At 49.8% G+C, this 16,600-nt stretch overlaps 7 protein-coding genes across 7 annotated transcripts; 4 read left to right on the plus strand and 3 right to left on the minus strand.

Moving 5' to 3' along the window:
- Positions 1-343: 343 nt before the first annotated feature.
- Positions 344-1,864, plus strand: FPRO_13869 (uncharacterized protein; the record flags this gene model as incomplete). The annotated part of the gene is made up of 1 exon (XM_031218832.1): positions 344-1,864. The coding sequence occupies one exon, from the start codon at positions 344-346 to the stop codon at positions 1,862-1,864; it is 1,521 nt and encodes a 506-aa protein (XP_031084651.1).
- Positions 1,865-2,300: 436 nt separating this feature from the next.
- On the minus strand, positions 2,301-2,654 carry FPRO_13870 (uncharacterized protein; the record flags this gene model as incomplete). The annotated part of the gene is made up of 2 exons (XM_031218833.1): positions 2,301-2,431; positions 2,486-2,654. The coding sequence occupies 2 exons, from the start codon at positions 2,652-2,654 to the stop codon at positions 2,301-2,303; spliced, it is 300 nt and encodes a 99-aa protein (XP_031084652.1).
- A 2,706-nt stretch (positions 2,655-5,360) lies between these two features.
- Positions 5,361-5,801, minus strand: FPRO_13871 (uncharacterized protein; the record flags this gene model as incomplete). The annotated part of the gene is made up of 2 exons (XM_031218834.1): positions 5,361-5,617; positions 5,669-5,801. 2 exons carry the CDS (start codon positions 5,799-5,801, stop codon positions 5,361-5,363), a joined length of 390 nt encoding a protein of 129 aa, XP_031084653.1.
- A 515-nt stretch (positions 5,802-6,316) lies between these two features.
- On the minus strand, positions 6,317-10,466 carry FPRO_13872 (uncharacterized protein; the record flags this gene model as incomplete). The annotated part of the gene is made up of 5 exons (XM_031218835.1): positions 6,317-6,480; positions 6,535-8,860; positions 8,912-8,978; positions 9,023-9,203; positions 9,251-10,466. 5 exons carry the CDS (start codon positions 10,464-10,466, stop codon positions 6,317-6,319), a joined length of 3,954 nt encoding a protein of 1,317 aa, XP_031084654.1.
- A 514-nt stretch (positions 10,467-10,980) lies between these two features.
- On the plus strand, positions 10,981-12,702 carry FPRO_13873 (uncharacterized protein; the record flags this gene model as incomplete). Its single annotated transcript, XM_031218836.1, has 1 exon — positions 10,981-12,702. One exon carries the CDS (start codon positions 10,981-10,983, stop codon positions 12,700-12,702), a length of 1,722 nt encoding a protein of 573 aa, XP_031084655.1.
- A 439-nt stretch (positions 12,703-13,141) lies between these two features.
- On the plus strand, positions 13,142-14,965 carry FPRO_13874 (related to RNA helicase MSS116; the record flags this gene model as incomplete). The annotated part of the gene is made up of 1 exon (XM_031218838.1): positions 13,142-14,965. The coding sequence occupies one exon, from the start codon at positions 13,142-13,144 to the stop codon at positions 14,963-14,965; it is 1,824 nt and encodes a 607-aa protein (XP_031084656.1).
- A 522-nt stretch (positions 14,966-15,487) lies between these two features.
- Positions 15,488-16,489, plus strand: FPRO_13875 (uncharacterized protein; the record flags this gene model as incomplete). The annotated part of the gene is made up of 1 exon (XM_031218839.1): positions 15,488-16,489. One exon carries the CDS (start codon positions 15,488-15,490, stop codon positions 16,487-16,489), a length of 1,002 nt encoding a protein of 333 aa, XP_031084657.1.
- Positions 16,490-16,600: the final 111 nt, after the last annotated feature.

Here is a 16,600-nt window from a genome sequence, read left to right on the forward strand (position 1 = left end):
TCAAAAATTGGGAAGCTTCTTGACTCCACAGTACTTCTGTGCCTCACTGAGCATAAGCTACGTAAAGTTTGAAAATCGGTGATTAGAGGGCAAGCTTCTGAGTCGAACCATTTAATGATCTTAGAATGAAATTTAACTTATCCTGTAGGGAAACTCTAATATAATATGATTGGTCTCAATGTACCTCTGCATTCTTAGACTTTCTGACTTGCAAATCAGGTAGCCATTTGACAAGCATGGTAATACTATAAAACGTGTCCATTCTGTCTTTGAAGCCCCTAACTTCTCTTCTTCAATCCAGCGCACATCAGCGCCTCTTAGACTATCCATCAGCATCGCCACCATGCCTCACTTCAAATTAGATCCACAGTACTCATTACCTTGGTTCCAACGCATGCGTGACCGATTCCGACTCAGGGATGGTAAATATCAGGTCGCTCTCCTGGAGGCTTATGATGGAGAAACGGCAGTCCACTTGGATACACCCGTGCCAGAAGATGCAGACCTTCCAGCACCGCTCGAGCCTTTGAAGTTGGGAAGTCAACAAAGCCTAGAATCTCTACTACTGCAACTCCCGCCAGAGCTGCTGCTTCACGTCATGCGCTTTCTGCCGCATAGCTCGCTTTACATGCTGCGTCAAACCTGTCAGGTCCTGCGCGAATTAACCGAAGATGCCGAGTTTGACGATTTTTATTGGGACATCCTGCACTTTACAGAACAGACTAAACGCGTCCTTGGATCTACGCTACTTGGATCCACATGCGAACAACTTCGGCTCATCAAGCGGATCTTGCTGCGAAGGTCACTATGCGAGCCCTGTGGTGATCTCCTAGACTCAGGGGAACTGGAGAATCAGCTACGGAGACTTCTGCAACCCATTCGTTGCGCTGGATGCAATCACAACCACCCAGACCTTCTTTTCCCGCAGTATAAGGAAAAAGAAAATATCTGCGTTGGACTGTTAGGCCACATTGACCTTTGCAAGCATGTCAAAGTCTCAGCAAAAGTACAACCGAATTGTAGGGAAAGTCTGTATGCTGACTGCACACATCCCGACCACTACGTTGCGGATAGTAAAGGAGCTGACGATTTACGGAGCGTCACAAGATCTTACCCAAACATCCGCATTTCATGCCGAGAAGGCGTACACGAAATCTTATTATCTAAATCTTTCCCAATGCTCAAGATCAACCAGCGACAATTTCCAGGAATGGCCGCGCTGCAGGTACGTCTGCTGGGACAGTTGGAAGAAAAGGGAGTTGAGGGTCTTTGTCAACATGCTTCATCACAGATCAATTCTATCGTGTCGTGTATGATATCAGACAAATGCAATTGTTTCCCCGCCTCTGGAATTCCGGTTCACAAACTCGAGGCGCCTTACGGTCCAGGTGCTAGGTGCCCAAACCACGGGTATAATTGCCGTCATTGCGGGGCTCGTTACTTCTGGATATGCGAGGGTGATTACATTGTTCTTAGGTTTGTGATGCTTTCGGAAAACACCGGCCCGGACAGTTTTGGGTGGCTTTCGAATCTAACATTTGATACGGATGAGCATCCTATCTTCAACGACAACACCAAGGGGGTGCTTTGGTGCGATAGTTCTTCATGTGGCACAGGCTACGGAACACGCTGGCTTTTGTTGGTGGAGATACTGAAAAGAACTTCACTACGACGTGACTGGGTATATAACCAAGTTCCTCCGCGGGGTCAATATTCTGCGCAGAAGTTGCCATTCACACTAGAATATCAAGTGCTCCATGATGCTGTGGAATGGGCGACTAGTCCAGATATGCTATCCATGGACCTTATGTTTCCAATAGCAACGTCATTCGGTGTGCCCGCCGGTCTGAATAGCAGCGTATAGGAATTAGATCTGAGCACCCCACTGTCTTCGTTTCTAAATGACAAATTGGGCGGCGATTATCACCCCCTGGACCCTGGCATTGACAGATACCCCCTATGTGATGCCGCACTTTCACTTTTCCTCCAACGTCCAGGAAACCAAACCTCTTTGTCTCTCTGTGAATGGCCCAACCTTACAGCCTCTCCCAACCACCGGCCCATCATGGTGCTGAGGCATCAGGCCTCTCAACATCAAATCGTCAACTAGTGAACAAACATTAGTATTCTTCCCAAGCTTCTGTAACACTTCATACTACCCTCTCGGCGACTTTCTCTCTCTCTTCACCATGCCCAGGCCTTCGGATGCATTTAATCCCTCTTTCTGCAAGCGTTCTTTTCTCGGCCACGATAGCCGTCCCATCAGCCACGGTTCTGAGTGCGTTTTCTGTACAACATCTTCATACCAGCCTCCGACCTCTAACCCCTCGACAAATCTCCTCATTCACCCCCAAAAGGCCCTCCAGCAGGGCTAGCCTCTTGGCCATTTGATCAGGCGCAAGGCATCGCTCCGCCAACTCGCTCCCATCCTCTACACCATAATGTCAGTATTTTTATGAAGTTTCATTGTGTAACATCTTCATACCAGACTTTGGCTTTGGGTCTCTGACCCAGCCGACAAACTTTCGGCCACATTTAAGCGCACAATCGCCCATGGCCACCTTGGCGGCGAGATCCAGGGAAATCATCCCTGGTATGACGGTCTTGGTCGTACGACTACTGCTGCTGCCGCCGTGGATTTGTGCCAGTATCATCTAGAAACTTACTTCAGAATCTGTTGCTGCCTCAGATGGTTCAGGAAATCTAGGGTTGATGATGAGGGTTCTGGCGTTATTTGTATCGTCCTTTGTGACGGAGGCGACGGCAGTAATAAACATCGTTCACTTTTCCAGTGGGAGGAGGGGGCCTGTTCTGCACTCCGAGCTCTTTTGCGTGCCACGGAAGCTCCGAGGAGCGCGTCGGTAGTGATCCAGGGATGTTCCTCCTTCAGGTGGTTGAGATGATGGGCGAGGTCGACGGGGATGTTGCGATTGAGAGTGTTGGGACTGACGATGAGGTCACGTGAGGATTGCTGTCATATTGAGTTGACAACACCGACCAGGAGTTGTTGAGAATCCTTGCGCTAATAAGACTGGTCTCGCAAGGTTGCTCCCTGACCTCCGTTCCCAGACCCTGAATGCTCTTTCGATCTGCCGCCACTTCTTCAATCGCCGGGCGCCGGTGGTGGTAGAGGATTGAGGTTTGTAGGTGCGAGGGAGGTGAGATGAAGGTGAAGTTGTTAGTGATTTGAAGGCAGGATGCTTAGTTTGAGATGAAGGCATCTTCAATCATCAAATTCTGCTCCTCAGTCAAATGCTCCTCTGCAACCCATCTCGTCTGGTCCGTATGCCACGCTCGAGGGGCGGAATCCCAATCCGAAAAACATATATGATTCTTCTTCCTCCCGGTCTTGAAGACCTCGACCATTTCCTTCATGGCCTCGACTTCAAAAGGTGTGCCATGTGGATCAAATATTTGACCACGTCGAACATCGCCGCGAACGCGCAGAAACAGGACAAAGTAGATGGCTGAAGCTAGTCGTATTATTGATATTAGTATTTGTGTGAGACCTGAACACGGGATTAGTGACAACCCAGCATCGACTATCGTGACCAAGCTCGGCCGTGAGGGCCCTACAGGGCGGGAAAGAGGGATGAGGCGAAAAGAAAGAAAGAAAGCGGGGTTTGTGTCGTTTTTATCATGGTTGGAAGGCGTTGGAGGATTGATAGTAGCGGATGACACTTGGGGGTTGTCTGAGAAATATCCTGAAGCAGTGTAGTATGAAGCATTGCCAGAATGAGTCGTGCCGAAGTCGGTCGCTGTAAAATGACTATCCTGCGAATATCTCTGAGGTTTGAGATGCAAGTTCTTCCCCAGCTTCAATCGTCATGTAGGGTCTCCCAGTGAGTGGTGGTAGATACTTTCGCGAAGGAGGCTTTGTTGTCGATTAAGACTTCGTGAGGGACGTCGACTCGGATATCGTTTGCAAGCGAGATTAAAATCCCGCGCGCCATGATTCTTGATGCTCGTTAGTACCTGATCGGGGATACATGTTGCAAACATACCCTGGCTTGATCGACTTTGAAGTCGTGGTTGGAAGTCCAAAGTCTTAAGAGTACGGAACCAACAGGTTTCTTCGGTCTGAGCTTGGTATGTGGTACATCAGGGGGATCAGTGACAACTGGCGCCGGAGATGGCGGTTCTGGTTCGCAAGGACACATACCCCCAAACGAAAAAGAAAAGGAGCAAAGAAAAGCAGAGCTATTGGCTTCCAGGCACGAAAAGGAATGCCGATAACCACGGATGATCCCATGGGCAGCGAGAGACTCGTCCCTTCGAAGAAAGCAACACAAGCTCAGCAACACCGATAATGAGACACGTGAGTCAACGCCACGCAAGGATGGTCAAGCCGCTCGAATCATGGTGTGGAGTTGTTGCCCTTTGACCCATCACAAAAGTCGAAAATCAGCGTATACCGCCATCGCGGGAAGATGGCGTCAGTGTAAAAATTGAGCGATGAGGAGATAACTGGCCGAGAACATTCGCTGAGAGGTGCCGCTGTTGGGATAGGTAACGAGTATGATAGCAAGTGGTGTGATCGTAAAGTGCGATGGCTTGTCGGGATGAACGAATCCTGGCTCGCGTAGTTCTAGTTCTTTCTCAAGCGGGCCTTGGCAGTGGAGGACTTTTGTATATCTCAGTCGAGGTATGGGCGTATTGAGAGGTATACCCTATATGAACATTGGTGACTTCTGTCATTGCTGGAAGGCATCGACATTGACGCATTTGATGTCAGTCCTCACTGTTCATCTGGCGGCTTCCGCACCCAAGTTGCGAGATGTGGTAATTTGACTGGCTTGATTTCGTGAGAGTAGCAGACTCATTCTTGCCATCGTTAGGGACAATTGTTGTGCTAGTTGTAGTGGGTTGCGGAGAACTCGCGTATGATTGACCTTGGAATGATCGAGCTGAGCCAAGTTGCGACTCAATTTATCGAGGGAATAGCGAAATTAGACAGATTGTGACAGTCTGTGACAGATGCAGAATGTAACGAAAGGAAGGCGTACTCGGTGACGACTTGAAGACGTATAGATTGTCTAACATGTTGGATGAAGAGTGCCGAGAGAGTAAGGAGTGAGAGTGTTGCGGAGGCATCGTTTTTATACCGATTTGTTGTTGGTGTTTGTTTGGGGACAACTCGGTAATGGGGCTGCTTTAGCTTCACCAGCAAAATTGATAGAGTTGTGCTGGCTACTGGACCCGGACAAGGTGCGCTTGATCGACATGGTCATGGTGAATGATGAAAGACCAGTGATCGGGGAAAGCGCCTGACCTACAGACCCGCGGACCGGGCTAGCCAGGTCTTACACTGTCGCAAGCGACAGATGCCTGGCTAGGTCGATGCCTCACTCTTCCTTTCGTTAAGGGTTTTTAAGGTGGTTATCGCCGCCACGCGGTCGCTCGATCAGCGAGGGAGTGGCTGACGTGGGTCGACGCCGGACTCCATCGACCCGTCGAGAGGGGAGAGGTCCTCCGAACCGGTTCTGGAGGTCGTTGACGACCTCCCGGAGGACACTGTTCTCTGCCTCGACTGCCGCCACTCGCCCCTTCAACTCGCCCATCTCCCCCTTCATCGCCTCCATCTCGGCCCTCAATCCCACCGGGCCCATCTCCAAATCTGTTTGTAGTCAGTATGCATACTATTAATGTATCAATCAGATTTCCTTACCCCCCTCCTTGTCCTTCTCCTTTCCCCACCACTTTCGGGCATACCCCCACCCCTTTTCGGTCAAGGTGACCAGGTGAACGGCGAAGGTGAGCCCCTTCACCACGGCATCCAAGATGGTGTCCCAAGAGGACATGGTTGCTGTTGCTGTTGTTGTTGTTGTTGCTGCTGCTCTGCTGCTGCTGCTGCTGGGGTTGTTGTGAGGCTGAAGAGGAACAAGTCAAAGATTCTCATCGCGATGGTCAAGAAGTTCATGGCTGCAATATGGGAAGGGGCCATTGATTCCACTGATGTTACGGGAAGGAAGTCCATTGAGCCCGCGGCTGATGGGCAAGAGGCCTGATCATTAAGAAGGAAGGAGGCCATCGCAATCCGTTATCGATAACCCAGCCCAGCACACGAATCTTGAATCGGAGGATCATCAAGACTTGTTGTAAATCCCTAAAATGGCAGCAGATTTTATGCCCTATTTAGAATAATTTAGAAACAATTTGCTGAAGCTTTTGATGAGTTCATAGAACAGGGGCTGAGGTTTGATGTATTTATATTAATTTAGCTAACTTGAGTAGAATCTCATCATAAGTTTATTCTCTCGGCATCCACAACAAATCAATTGAACTACAACCACCAACGACTCAAAATAACAGCCATTTAATAGAACGATGCAACTCTTGTCATAACCCCAGCCGCCCTCTCCTCATCACTCAAATTCTCCAGAGTCGCAATAAAAAATGTCTGATCAACCTGCAACTTCGAAACCTCAACCCAGAATTTCTCCCCTTCCAATTCCCTCGGGAACTTGTCTCCAAAGAACACTGCTATCAGTCAGCAAGATCCTCAAGCTCATATCGCGTTTCAATAAGACTTACTAAATGGAACTGTGTAAACTTTGAACCTCTCAAGATCAAAGACCTGAATCTTTTCCTGCTCAGTCCTCGTCACCGCAAGACCAATCTTATTGGGCTTAGCCCCGGCTTTCAGCAGCCGTACTAGAATCTCCATCACGCTTCGCCAATGGTCTAAATCAGCAGACTTGTGGTACTCCGTTGGCAGATCCCATAGTTTGATGCGGCTTTGTTGACTCATCAGTCCCCAAGCTGCAGTGTCCACGATGCTAAAGTTGTTGCAGTCCAGCAACGTCAAGTCAAGGGACTCTTCCTCCTCTTGGAGTAAATACCGAACAGCCCCGACGTTGGCTGTCAGTGCGGCTATGTGCAGTGCTGTTCTCCCTTTGAACTCGCCTTCTGCGACTTGAGCGTTGAGATGCTCTGGCTCATACCATTTCTGAACGATCAGTCGCAGCGCTGCGTTGGCCATGGTACTACTGGTCTGATACTCAGGGAAATACGCAATCTGATGAAGTGCAGTAAATCTGGAGTCTGACATCTTACATACATCCCAGAAGCACGAATCGGGAAGATCCAGTTTTAAGACCTGTTCGAGCTGGAGAATAGCGTTGGAGTAGGATTTACAGCGACGCAGGAGTAACCCCAAAATGGTCTCGTCTGATGTGCTGACTTGCTGTGTAAGATCACACAAACCAGTGCCGTAAAACCAGCGAGCGAGGATGAACTTTCCGCTCATGAGCGCTTTGGTGTAGTGAAGATAGTAGTCCGTTTTCGGGTCTCGATGTTTCCTGAATACATCGAGATATTCAACATTATTCGGCAAACCTCTGAAAGACCCGTAGTAGAGATGCCACTGCTCTGATGAGAGATCGTCAGCTTGCGAGTAACGAACCAGCACATCAAATGTGATCCAATCTTGTGTCGCTCCCGCGATGAGAATGAACTCCATCCACTTCCGCGGTGTTGGTCTCGGTATCTTTCCAGAACCGAAAAGATAGTCCAGCACGAATGGCTGCCCGTGTTGAACAGCCAGGCGATGGACGTCGTCTGTATCAGCGCCGTAGTCTACCAGCAAATCGAAAGTCTTCACAAATGCTTCCTGATGGTATTTACCATGGAAGAGAACTCTTCTGCCTATACCCTGCGCAGCATATGTTACGCACCAAGCGATGATAGGGTTGTCCTGTCCCGAACTGTCATTCGACCCAAACTTCCGTTGGTACGTGTTGAGGAAGTCCTTGATCTTCTCCTTAGCTACATTCCGCAGTAAGATCTTCAGCATGTAGTATTGATGGTTCATCGCGGCAAACCAGACGGGGGAGACATGGGACATGCCACCAAAGGTATCAGAATACGAAATCTCCAGACCAGGAAGATCAAATGGATCAGCGCCAGAGGTGACCAAGGCCTGGGCTGCGACACTATTATTCGCGGCGACGGCCCATGTCAATGGTGTTCCGTCAACATCACCGTATGTTGAATCCAGGCCTTGTCGATAGCGATGCCCAGCCTTTGAACGCGCTTCCAGACCTGCACCAGCCTCAACCAACCGTCGACATACCTCAGGAATATCACCGTCGTCGAAAGAGCTGAGAAAATGAAGAGGAGTAGTTCTTTCATCGCTTGCGACCGAGGGATCAGCACCACAACTCAAGAGATGAAAGACCACGTCCCTGTGCCCTGCTCTTGAAGCCCAAAGAAGAGGGGATTCATTCCATTCGTTCACATGGTTGACATTGACAAGCCCATGGTCCGTTAATTGTTTCAAGAGCTCAAGGCGGTTGGACATGGCACAGAGAAGTACAGTTTGACCTTGATTAGCATCCATGCCGATTCGGTGACGGATTCGAGTCTCGTGAAATAGTTCGTGGTCCGGAAGCGTCTTTTGATCCCAATATTGCGGTGGAGTTTCAATTCCAAGACCAGAGTATCTTGTACGCAGTAAGTCGGTTGCTTGGGTGTACAAGTCTGGATCCAGGGCCTGTAAGCGGCGTTTCGCAGTCTCACTGCCGTGGCAAATACCATCCCTCAGCCATGCTAGCTCGATATCTCTCGACCTTGGGAAATCCCGTCTTAGGGAGACGTATAGGTGGCCAACAATACCACGAGCGCCGTAGTGCCCTTCTTCCGCTGCTTGAAGAAGCATTGCAAGTGATTCATCGATAGTACCTTGGCTTTTGGAATGGAGCTGAACAGTTCGCAGATTGAACATTGAGTACTGCCAAGCTGCTTCTGTACGACGAGCTTGTTCTTCCTTGGGATCTTGTGCGACCCTCTTCACTTCTCGCATGACATTTCTTATGATCCCGGGTGGTAGGACCCTGAGTGTCCCCATGGAAGAATCTGCCTGTACACAAAATCAGATCATGCTTGAAATTCTGAGCATTGTTCCACATACCTCTAGAACAGCTCTTCCCTGCCGAAGGGTTATCGCCTCGTCGGGCTTCGGATCTCTTAACTTTCGCCTAGTCAAATTAGCAAGGCCTACCGTATCACAATGAGTTCTCACCATCGCTTCCAGGTTTCGGCAACATGAGTAGTGGCAACACTCTCAGGCACTTGATCCATTCCAGGGAGATCCGAAACACGTCCGCCACGTTTGATATGACTGAAGGTCTGATTTAACCACTCCGTCGACCTTCCTAGTCGTAGAACCCTCTTGATATCGTCTTCGGTCGGTTCATCAAGGCCTATCTGATCAATATCCGCCCTTTGCTACAAAAATGAAGAAGCTTACCTGGCTGAAGCCATATGTCCTGCTCTTGCGCGTTCATCTTTATAGGTCCACTCTTTTTGAAGTCCTCCGTATAGAGCCCGCGGAACTCTTCCCATATGAGATACCGATGCATGACGATTCGCATGTTCTCCAGCAGTGCTTTGATACTGGAACGAGATTTCGGCTGAACCAATGTCATCATGATAACAGAGGCCATGTCGTCAACCACCTTGTGGATCGAATACATGCTCCTCGAAGGCTCTGTCTTTTCTTCGGGACCGAGGATGTCCTCCATTCGCATAAGACAGTGATAAACCGTAGCTGGAATTCTCTTCTCGTCATTTCGTTTCATGTGTTCGAAGAACGCATCTCTCGTCAGACCATCGTCTTTTACTGAGTCTAGTAATAAGTGCATCATATCTCCAGCGAGCAGTCGCCATAGAACTAGGCCGACAGAGTATACATCCGCTTTGGTGAGTTGGTCACCGTCCAGATGGTCCCGGCATTCAGGTGCTTGCCAGAATCCTGAGCCAAAAGGGAGCTTCATGGGAGATTTGATGTCTGATCGAAGGAGAGATGATCCAAAGTCGGCAATCTTGGCGACATACGTGAGCTGGGGATCCTTGAATATGAGAACGTTTGCTGGTTTGATGTCGCCGTGAATGATTCCAACGTCGTGTAGGGCCCGAACACCGGTAGCGATATCCACAGCAAGACCCAATACCTTGCGATACTCCACGGCTTTTGGATTATCCAAGAACTTTTCCAGATCAATTTCTGCTGCTTCGAGTACAAATGAAGGCATCAGAACTCCATCCTTGACAGACTTCCAGCAGATTCCCAATAATTGCACGATATTCGGATGGTCCTTGATAAACTTGTTTCGCAGGATCTGCAACTCCATCGCCATAGAAGACCACATCTTGCGACTCCTAGCACTGTTTAGATCACCATCCGGCCGCGGAATCTTGACAGCAACAAGTTCAGGTAGATTTGTGGCTTCTGGCAATAGGTCATCGTTGCGATTGAGGAAGCGGGCCTCAAGGAGATCTTTCGATCTTGCGAGGCATACTGAGAAATAACCGCCATTGTTGGATCGGACTTGAACGTCGATACTCGCGTCGTCGATTAGAACGCTGAGGAGCGTCAAGGAAAGATCGAGGCGTTGATGCGTTATGAGAAAAGTGGACATGAACGATAAGAGATCATGATCGCGCTGTTTGGCTTCGCTAGCCATTGTATAAACTCGAGCAACGTCACTACGGTGCGGCCCGTTTGAAGCCACGGGACTCGAGTGGAGATGAAATCGGGGACGTCGATATTTTGAAGGCCGAAGCTGAGACGCAGCATGAACCTGGCGGTTTCAGCCGCATCTCACTAACTCAGTTAGCTCGTCACAGTGGTCAGCATCTATTGAGTGATATTGATAGTGGCGGCACTGCCCCTCGCAAGGCACACTACATGATAGCCAATGACACTTGTCTCCAGCTCAGCTGGTTTCAACCCCCTCATCGTGGCAGTGCCGGACATCCGTCTCACGAGTAAAACAGCCCTCGGGAAGCAAGAAAACATAAGACTTCACAAGAATATGTTTGAATAAACTTAGTAAAGACTTCCTTGAACTTAGAATAAATTGCCTAAGTCTTAACATCACTTAAGATAAAGGTCTCAGGTCTTCTTGCCTCTCGTTGGCATCCTACATCGACAACTCTCCTTTCTCGCCGTTTCTCGATACTCGCTGGATGGTCACCATGACCGATCCAACTGGCACAGCTGGCACCGCCCTAGGCGCGACCAGTCTCTTTCTCCAAATCTTCCAAGGCTGCGTCGATGGCATTTCCGTCTGGCAGAAGGGAGAAACCTTAGCTTCTGACGCTCTCATCTTCAAAGCACGCCTCGAAATGCAAGCCGCACGGTTCAAAGCCTGGGGTCTGGACTGGGGATTTGACAGAGGACCTGATGCAGCTTGTTGGAAGGATGACCGCTTCATCGAGAATGGGGATCTTGCGGTCAAGTACGTCGTCATCATTTATGGGTTCTTGGACTCGCTTGGCGAACTATCACAAGAATTTCCGGCGTTGGCGTCTGCAGAGAATGTCCCTGTTTCAGCGGCGACCTCGCTTGGGGCCATGCTCCGAATGGCGTTCAAGGACTCCCAAGAGCGGGAAGAGTGGGCTAAGAAGCTTGAAGCGATGCGCGATGAGGCTAAAGTCTCGAAGAAGTTGCGATGGGCTCTCAAAGAAGGGGAGATTACAAAGACACTCGAGCTTCTCGAGTCGATGATTGATGATCTCTGCAAGTTCTTTAAACCGCCTGAAAATGACCCTGTTGCTATGCAAGTTGCTAATTCTCTGCTCTCGTCGCTCAACATCTCTAAGCTCAACGCTGTCGCTGCGGGAGCGCCAGATGACTCGATGCTGCAGAGTCTAGCTCTTCTCAAGGTCATGGTGCTGCAGCTTCAACTCGGTGCTCGCAATGCAGAGAAGGTTGATGAGAAGGATAGGTCTCTTCGTGAAACGGGATCGCTCGATGAGCGAACGAGGCGATCGACTGGGGTGTTTCGGAAGGGGACCAACTCCACTGATGTCTTGGTGGAGTGGAAACTGATCGATGGCTCTCATATCCCTCCTGGGCACACTGCAGCGACGTATCGCGCGATGGCTGGAAATCGTATCAAGAATCTTGCACGTCTTCTGAAGTGGAGCTCCAGGCTTGAAGATCTCAGAACGTTGGACTGCATTGGCGTCATCACACGCGATGGACCGTCCGACGATGAAGTCCGATACGGGATTGTATTCAGCATGTCAAGGAAGAAGTACACAACATTGAAGACTATTCTCGAGGGATCCCAGAACAACATTTATCTCGACGACTGGTTCAAAGTCGCGAAGAGCGTGACACGAGCGGTGCTGTGTTTACACCTTGCTGGTTGGTTGCACAAAGGACTTCGCAGCGAGAATATTCTGTACTTCCAGAACGACACGGGAAATATCTCTTATGAAGAGCCTTATCTAGCCGGTTTCGAGTATAGTCGAGAGATATCAGCACCAGGACAAACAGAAGGCGTGACAGATGATCTAGAAGCGAATCTGTATCGACATGAAGCAGTTCAAGGCGTACCAGAGGAACCGTCCAAGGACGATCAAAGAAAAGCAGGCAAAACTCCTTTTGCGATGAAGCATGATATCTATAGCATCGGCATCCTACTACTTGAGCTTGGCCTCCAAAAGCCAATTATCCAGCTGTATGAAGAGGCCACCCAGACTGAGGAGTACGAACATTCTGCCGCTGCGTTTCGGGAATGGATACTGAGCAAACCATTGCCGAAACTTGGACGATCGAGAGGAAAAGAGTACATGAGGGCTACAGAGTTGTGTCTGAAATCAGATTTTGAAGGTTCCTCGACGGATGAGATGCAACAGGCGTTCTACAAGAGCGTTGTGAGACCTATAAGTTGCTCTTGGGGGAGGTAAAGCGTGAAGCAGGAATAGACACCCAGCAACCTGTGGTAGGCTCCTAATTTTGTTACATCATTTTATATCAAGTTGTTTCGACGCCTTGAATAAAAATCTCAACATCTTCTGTAATCAACCGGCAACAAGAGGGAGGGAACGAGCATTTAGGATCTTGACCCTAAGAAAAAACACAAAAATAAGTAAGTTTAGTATAATTTTATAAAAGTTTAGCAGACCTTAGGCTTTTGGGACCTCAAATTCATAATAGATTTATTCTGGCTCTCAGCGCCTGGGCGCTCGAAAATGGAGGTGTAGCGCTTTATCGCCTCTTGCCACATGAGGTTTAGCGCTCTTCGCCTAAACCGTGGGCCGTTACCCGTTGCAGCCTAGCGCTGTACTACAAAGAGCAGAGACTTTTTGCCCGTTATCAAAATCCCAGCAAGGTCAACAAAGAAAAATGCAGCGCTTCCGCCTTCCCATCAACAACATCCTTCAGCACCCGCGCCAACTTCTTCCACTCACAACACTTTTCGCATCACAGCCTATCACTCCTTTCCCCTCTTTTCTGATGGATGGCGGATCAAGACGTCGCGGTGGTCGCGGTGGCAACCGTCGAGGCTTCAGCTCTCGTGGCGGCGGCCGCGGCGGCGGTCGTTCAAACCAGCCTCGCAACCCACAGATCAAGACTGAGAATGAGTCGCTAGATGTAGAGATGGCTTCACCTTCGCCTGCGCCTGCGTCCGCGCCGCCGCTCACTGAAGAGCCTACCTCTCGTCGCTTCGACAGCTTGTTGGAGAACAACAAGGTCAACCCTCTCATCGTGCGCACCATCACAAATGACATGAAGTTTGAGTTCATGACGCCCGTTCAAGCTGCGACCATGGATGAACTTCTCCCCCCGAACCGCAGCGACTGTCTCGTCCAAGCGCGCACCGGTACCGGCAAGACCATGGCGTTTTTGATCCCTGCGCTGCAGACTATGATTAACCAGAACAGAGCTGCCGGCGATGGCATTTCCCTGCTTGTCATTTCACCGACTCGTGAGCTCGCGCTTCAGATCTCTGCCGAGGCGAAGAAGGTTCTTCAAGGACTTCCCAAGTATCGCGTTCAAGTTGCTATTGGAGGAACGAACAAGGATCGTGAGGAGCGGGCCATTCTTGCGGGTTGTGAGATTCTCATCGCTACGCCCGGTCGTCTTCTGGATCACATGTCCAACGAGGATATCGTGTACAGCATGCGCAAGCTCAACACTCTTGTTCTCGACGAGGCCGACCGTCTTCTCGACATGGGCTTCATGAAAGATCTCCGTGACATTGTCGGCCGTCTTCCCGACAAGACCAAGTCCGACCGACAAGGCATGCTCTTCTCCGCCACCATCGCTCCCCACGTTGAACAAGTCGCTGGTCTCGTCCTCTCACCGGGCTACAAGTTCATCTCGACCATTCCCGCTGGTGAAGCCAACACCCACGAGCGCGTTCCCCAGTTCCTCGTCCAAGTTCCCACCTTTGCCGACGTTGCGCCCGCCATGGTTGGCTGTATTCGTGAGGAAGCTACTCGTGGCCAGGCCTTCAAGGCGATTCTTTTCGCGCCGACCGCTGCCATCGCTGATTTCTACGGACGCCTTTTGGAAGATCTTCCCGGCCTTCCCCCCGTTTCGATCTTGCACAGCCGCATGAGCCAGAACAAGCGCACGAAAATCACCAACGACTACCGGACTGCTCGCAGCGCTATTCTCGTTGCTACCGATGTCGTCGCTCGTGGAATGGACTTCCCCGGCGTCACCACCGTCGTCCAAGTCGGTATGCCCGCCGACAAGCAGAGCTACATCCACCGTCTCGGCCGAACAGCACGAGCCGACGCTGAAGGTCGCGGCATCCTGATCGTTTGCGACGCAGAAGGTTTCTTCCCCAAGTACTCCCTCAAAGAAATCAACCTCATCGCCCGCGAAGCCGACCTCTCACCCAGCCAAGACGTCATCGAAGTCGCCGAGAAGATGGAGGATGATGAGAAGTCTCGTGTTTACCAAGCTTGGCTGGGCTACTACAACAGTCACATGAAGGCTCTCCGCTGGGACAAGGAGGAGCTTGTTCGACAAGCCAATGTTTACGCGCGAGAGGGTCTGGGATCGCCTGACGTGCCTACTATTCAGAAAAGCACGGCTGGCAAGATGGGTTTGAGAGGTGTGCGGGGGTTGAACACGGTTGCTGATCGACCTCGTCAGAAACATGGTGCTCCTGGTGGACACGGTGATAATGGACGCGGAAAACGAGGACGCAACTAGGGTTATGACAAAAATGGTTGGTTGGGTTGGAGTTGGGGATATTACGACATTACAGAAACAAGTGCATTTGCTTAGATATGAGGGCAGCATAGACTTTTTAGACTGGACATCAGAGATGTCGTGATGATCAAGACTCTGTTTATGGTACCATGCTTCACCAGGATGCCTGTGAACGTATGAAGCGTGCAATGTCTCGGTTTCTGATCAGATTCATAAATTTATGCACGGAAACGATGAGGTTTACCTGAGCAAAACTTATTCAGTGACATGGACTTGATATGATTTTGCCAGTTAAAATGCTCTACATTGCTGGAGTATAGCGATGCAGTGTTGCAGCCTGATACTCTCTACCCTGTGGTGAGATGGCTGGCCCGGAAGATCAATGACCCGCTCTGATTAGGATACCTGTTACATGCTGACGATGGTCACCTCTTCACCGTCACGCTCGCGCCGTTTCTTTATATCAGGTATCTATCTTGCATCAATTTATCCGAATTCATCCTATTGCATCAGTGAGGCAAAATGGATCAGCAGCGGCTGAAAACCGAGTTCCTCCACCCAAACTCTACTCTCAAACAAGACTCTTCCACTGACTCACCCAAATCCGGGAGAATCATGCCGCCACGAAAATGCAAAGGCTCATCGCGTCACATCGAAAGTGGCACATCCCCCTTCCTCACCCTCCCAGCCGAGATCCGTCTTGAAATATATCGCCATCTCCTCGTCTCCAAGAATCACGCCGAACTTCACTACTGCACCTCTAAAAGGTTCCGTCTCATCCCTAAAGAACCATGGGACTGCCCTCTCGAAATCCATCCGAATATCTTGCTCACCTGTTGGATTATTAATAAAGAAGCTACGCCGATCTTGTACTCGGAAAACGTTTTTCGAAGGGGTTATTGCTGGCCGCGCCGCTATGCTGTTGGGCGACACAGAATGTGGCCGATCTGTGATACGTCGCCTTTGACCAAGGTTAATTTCGCTTATATTTCACGATTGCACCTTTTTAGAGATTACGAGCACTGGTTCTGTGATGGAAAGCTCAAGATCTTCACTGACTTTCCGCAACTGAAAGAACTTGATATTCACATTGATCAGAATGATTGCGCCGATGGGATCAACATGAGCGAGTTTCCATACCAAACCCTCAAAGCAATCCGCTCAGATCTTCGGTCATTCAAGATGGAAATACGTCTTGATTTCCACGAAAAAGCACATACAGACTGGCTAGCCAAATGCAGAGACCTTAAGAAAGAGAACTTCAGTATTCATTTGGACAAGAAGCGCGCGCTGGAGACATGGTTCGAACACGAGGGACTGTTTGCTGATAGATCACTTTTCTGGCGTTTCAAAACGCAGCGTTCAGAGTGGTGCGGACCGTCATGTTACATCAGTTTTGCTTTTGACGACAAGCGCAGGGAGTATGAGTTTATCGATTTGGAGGTCTGGGATGATAGTGACGGCAAGTTTGGGCGTTTGAAGACCTCCGAGGAGAATGCGAGTTCGTTGGTCTTAAGGGAATAAGCAAAGAAAATAAGACATCTTTTAATGAAACATCCTCGACCCGTGTTGGAGATGGTGTCGACGCCACTGTCAGCTCCCGCCATCCCCGGTGTCATAGCGTAGCAGGGCACC

The sequence above is a fragment of the Fusarium proliferatum genome, assembly GCF_900067095.1.
Source record: "Fusarium proliferatum ET1 genome assembly, contig: FPRO_scaffold008, whole genome shotgun sequence".
In the NCBI taxonomy this organism is placed as follows: domain Eukaryota; kingdom Fungi; phylum Ascomycota; class Sordariomycetes; order Hypocreales; family Nectriaceae; genus Fusarium; species Fusarium proliferatum.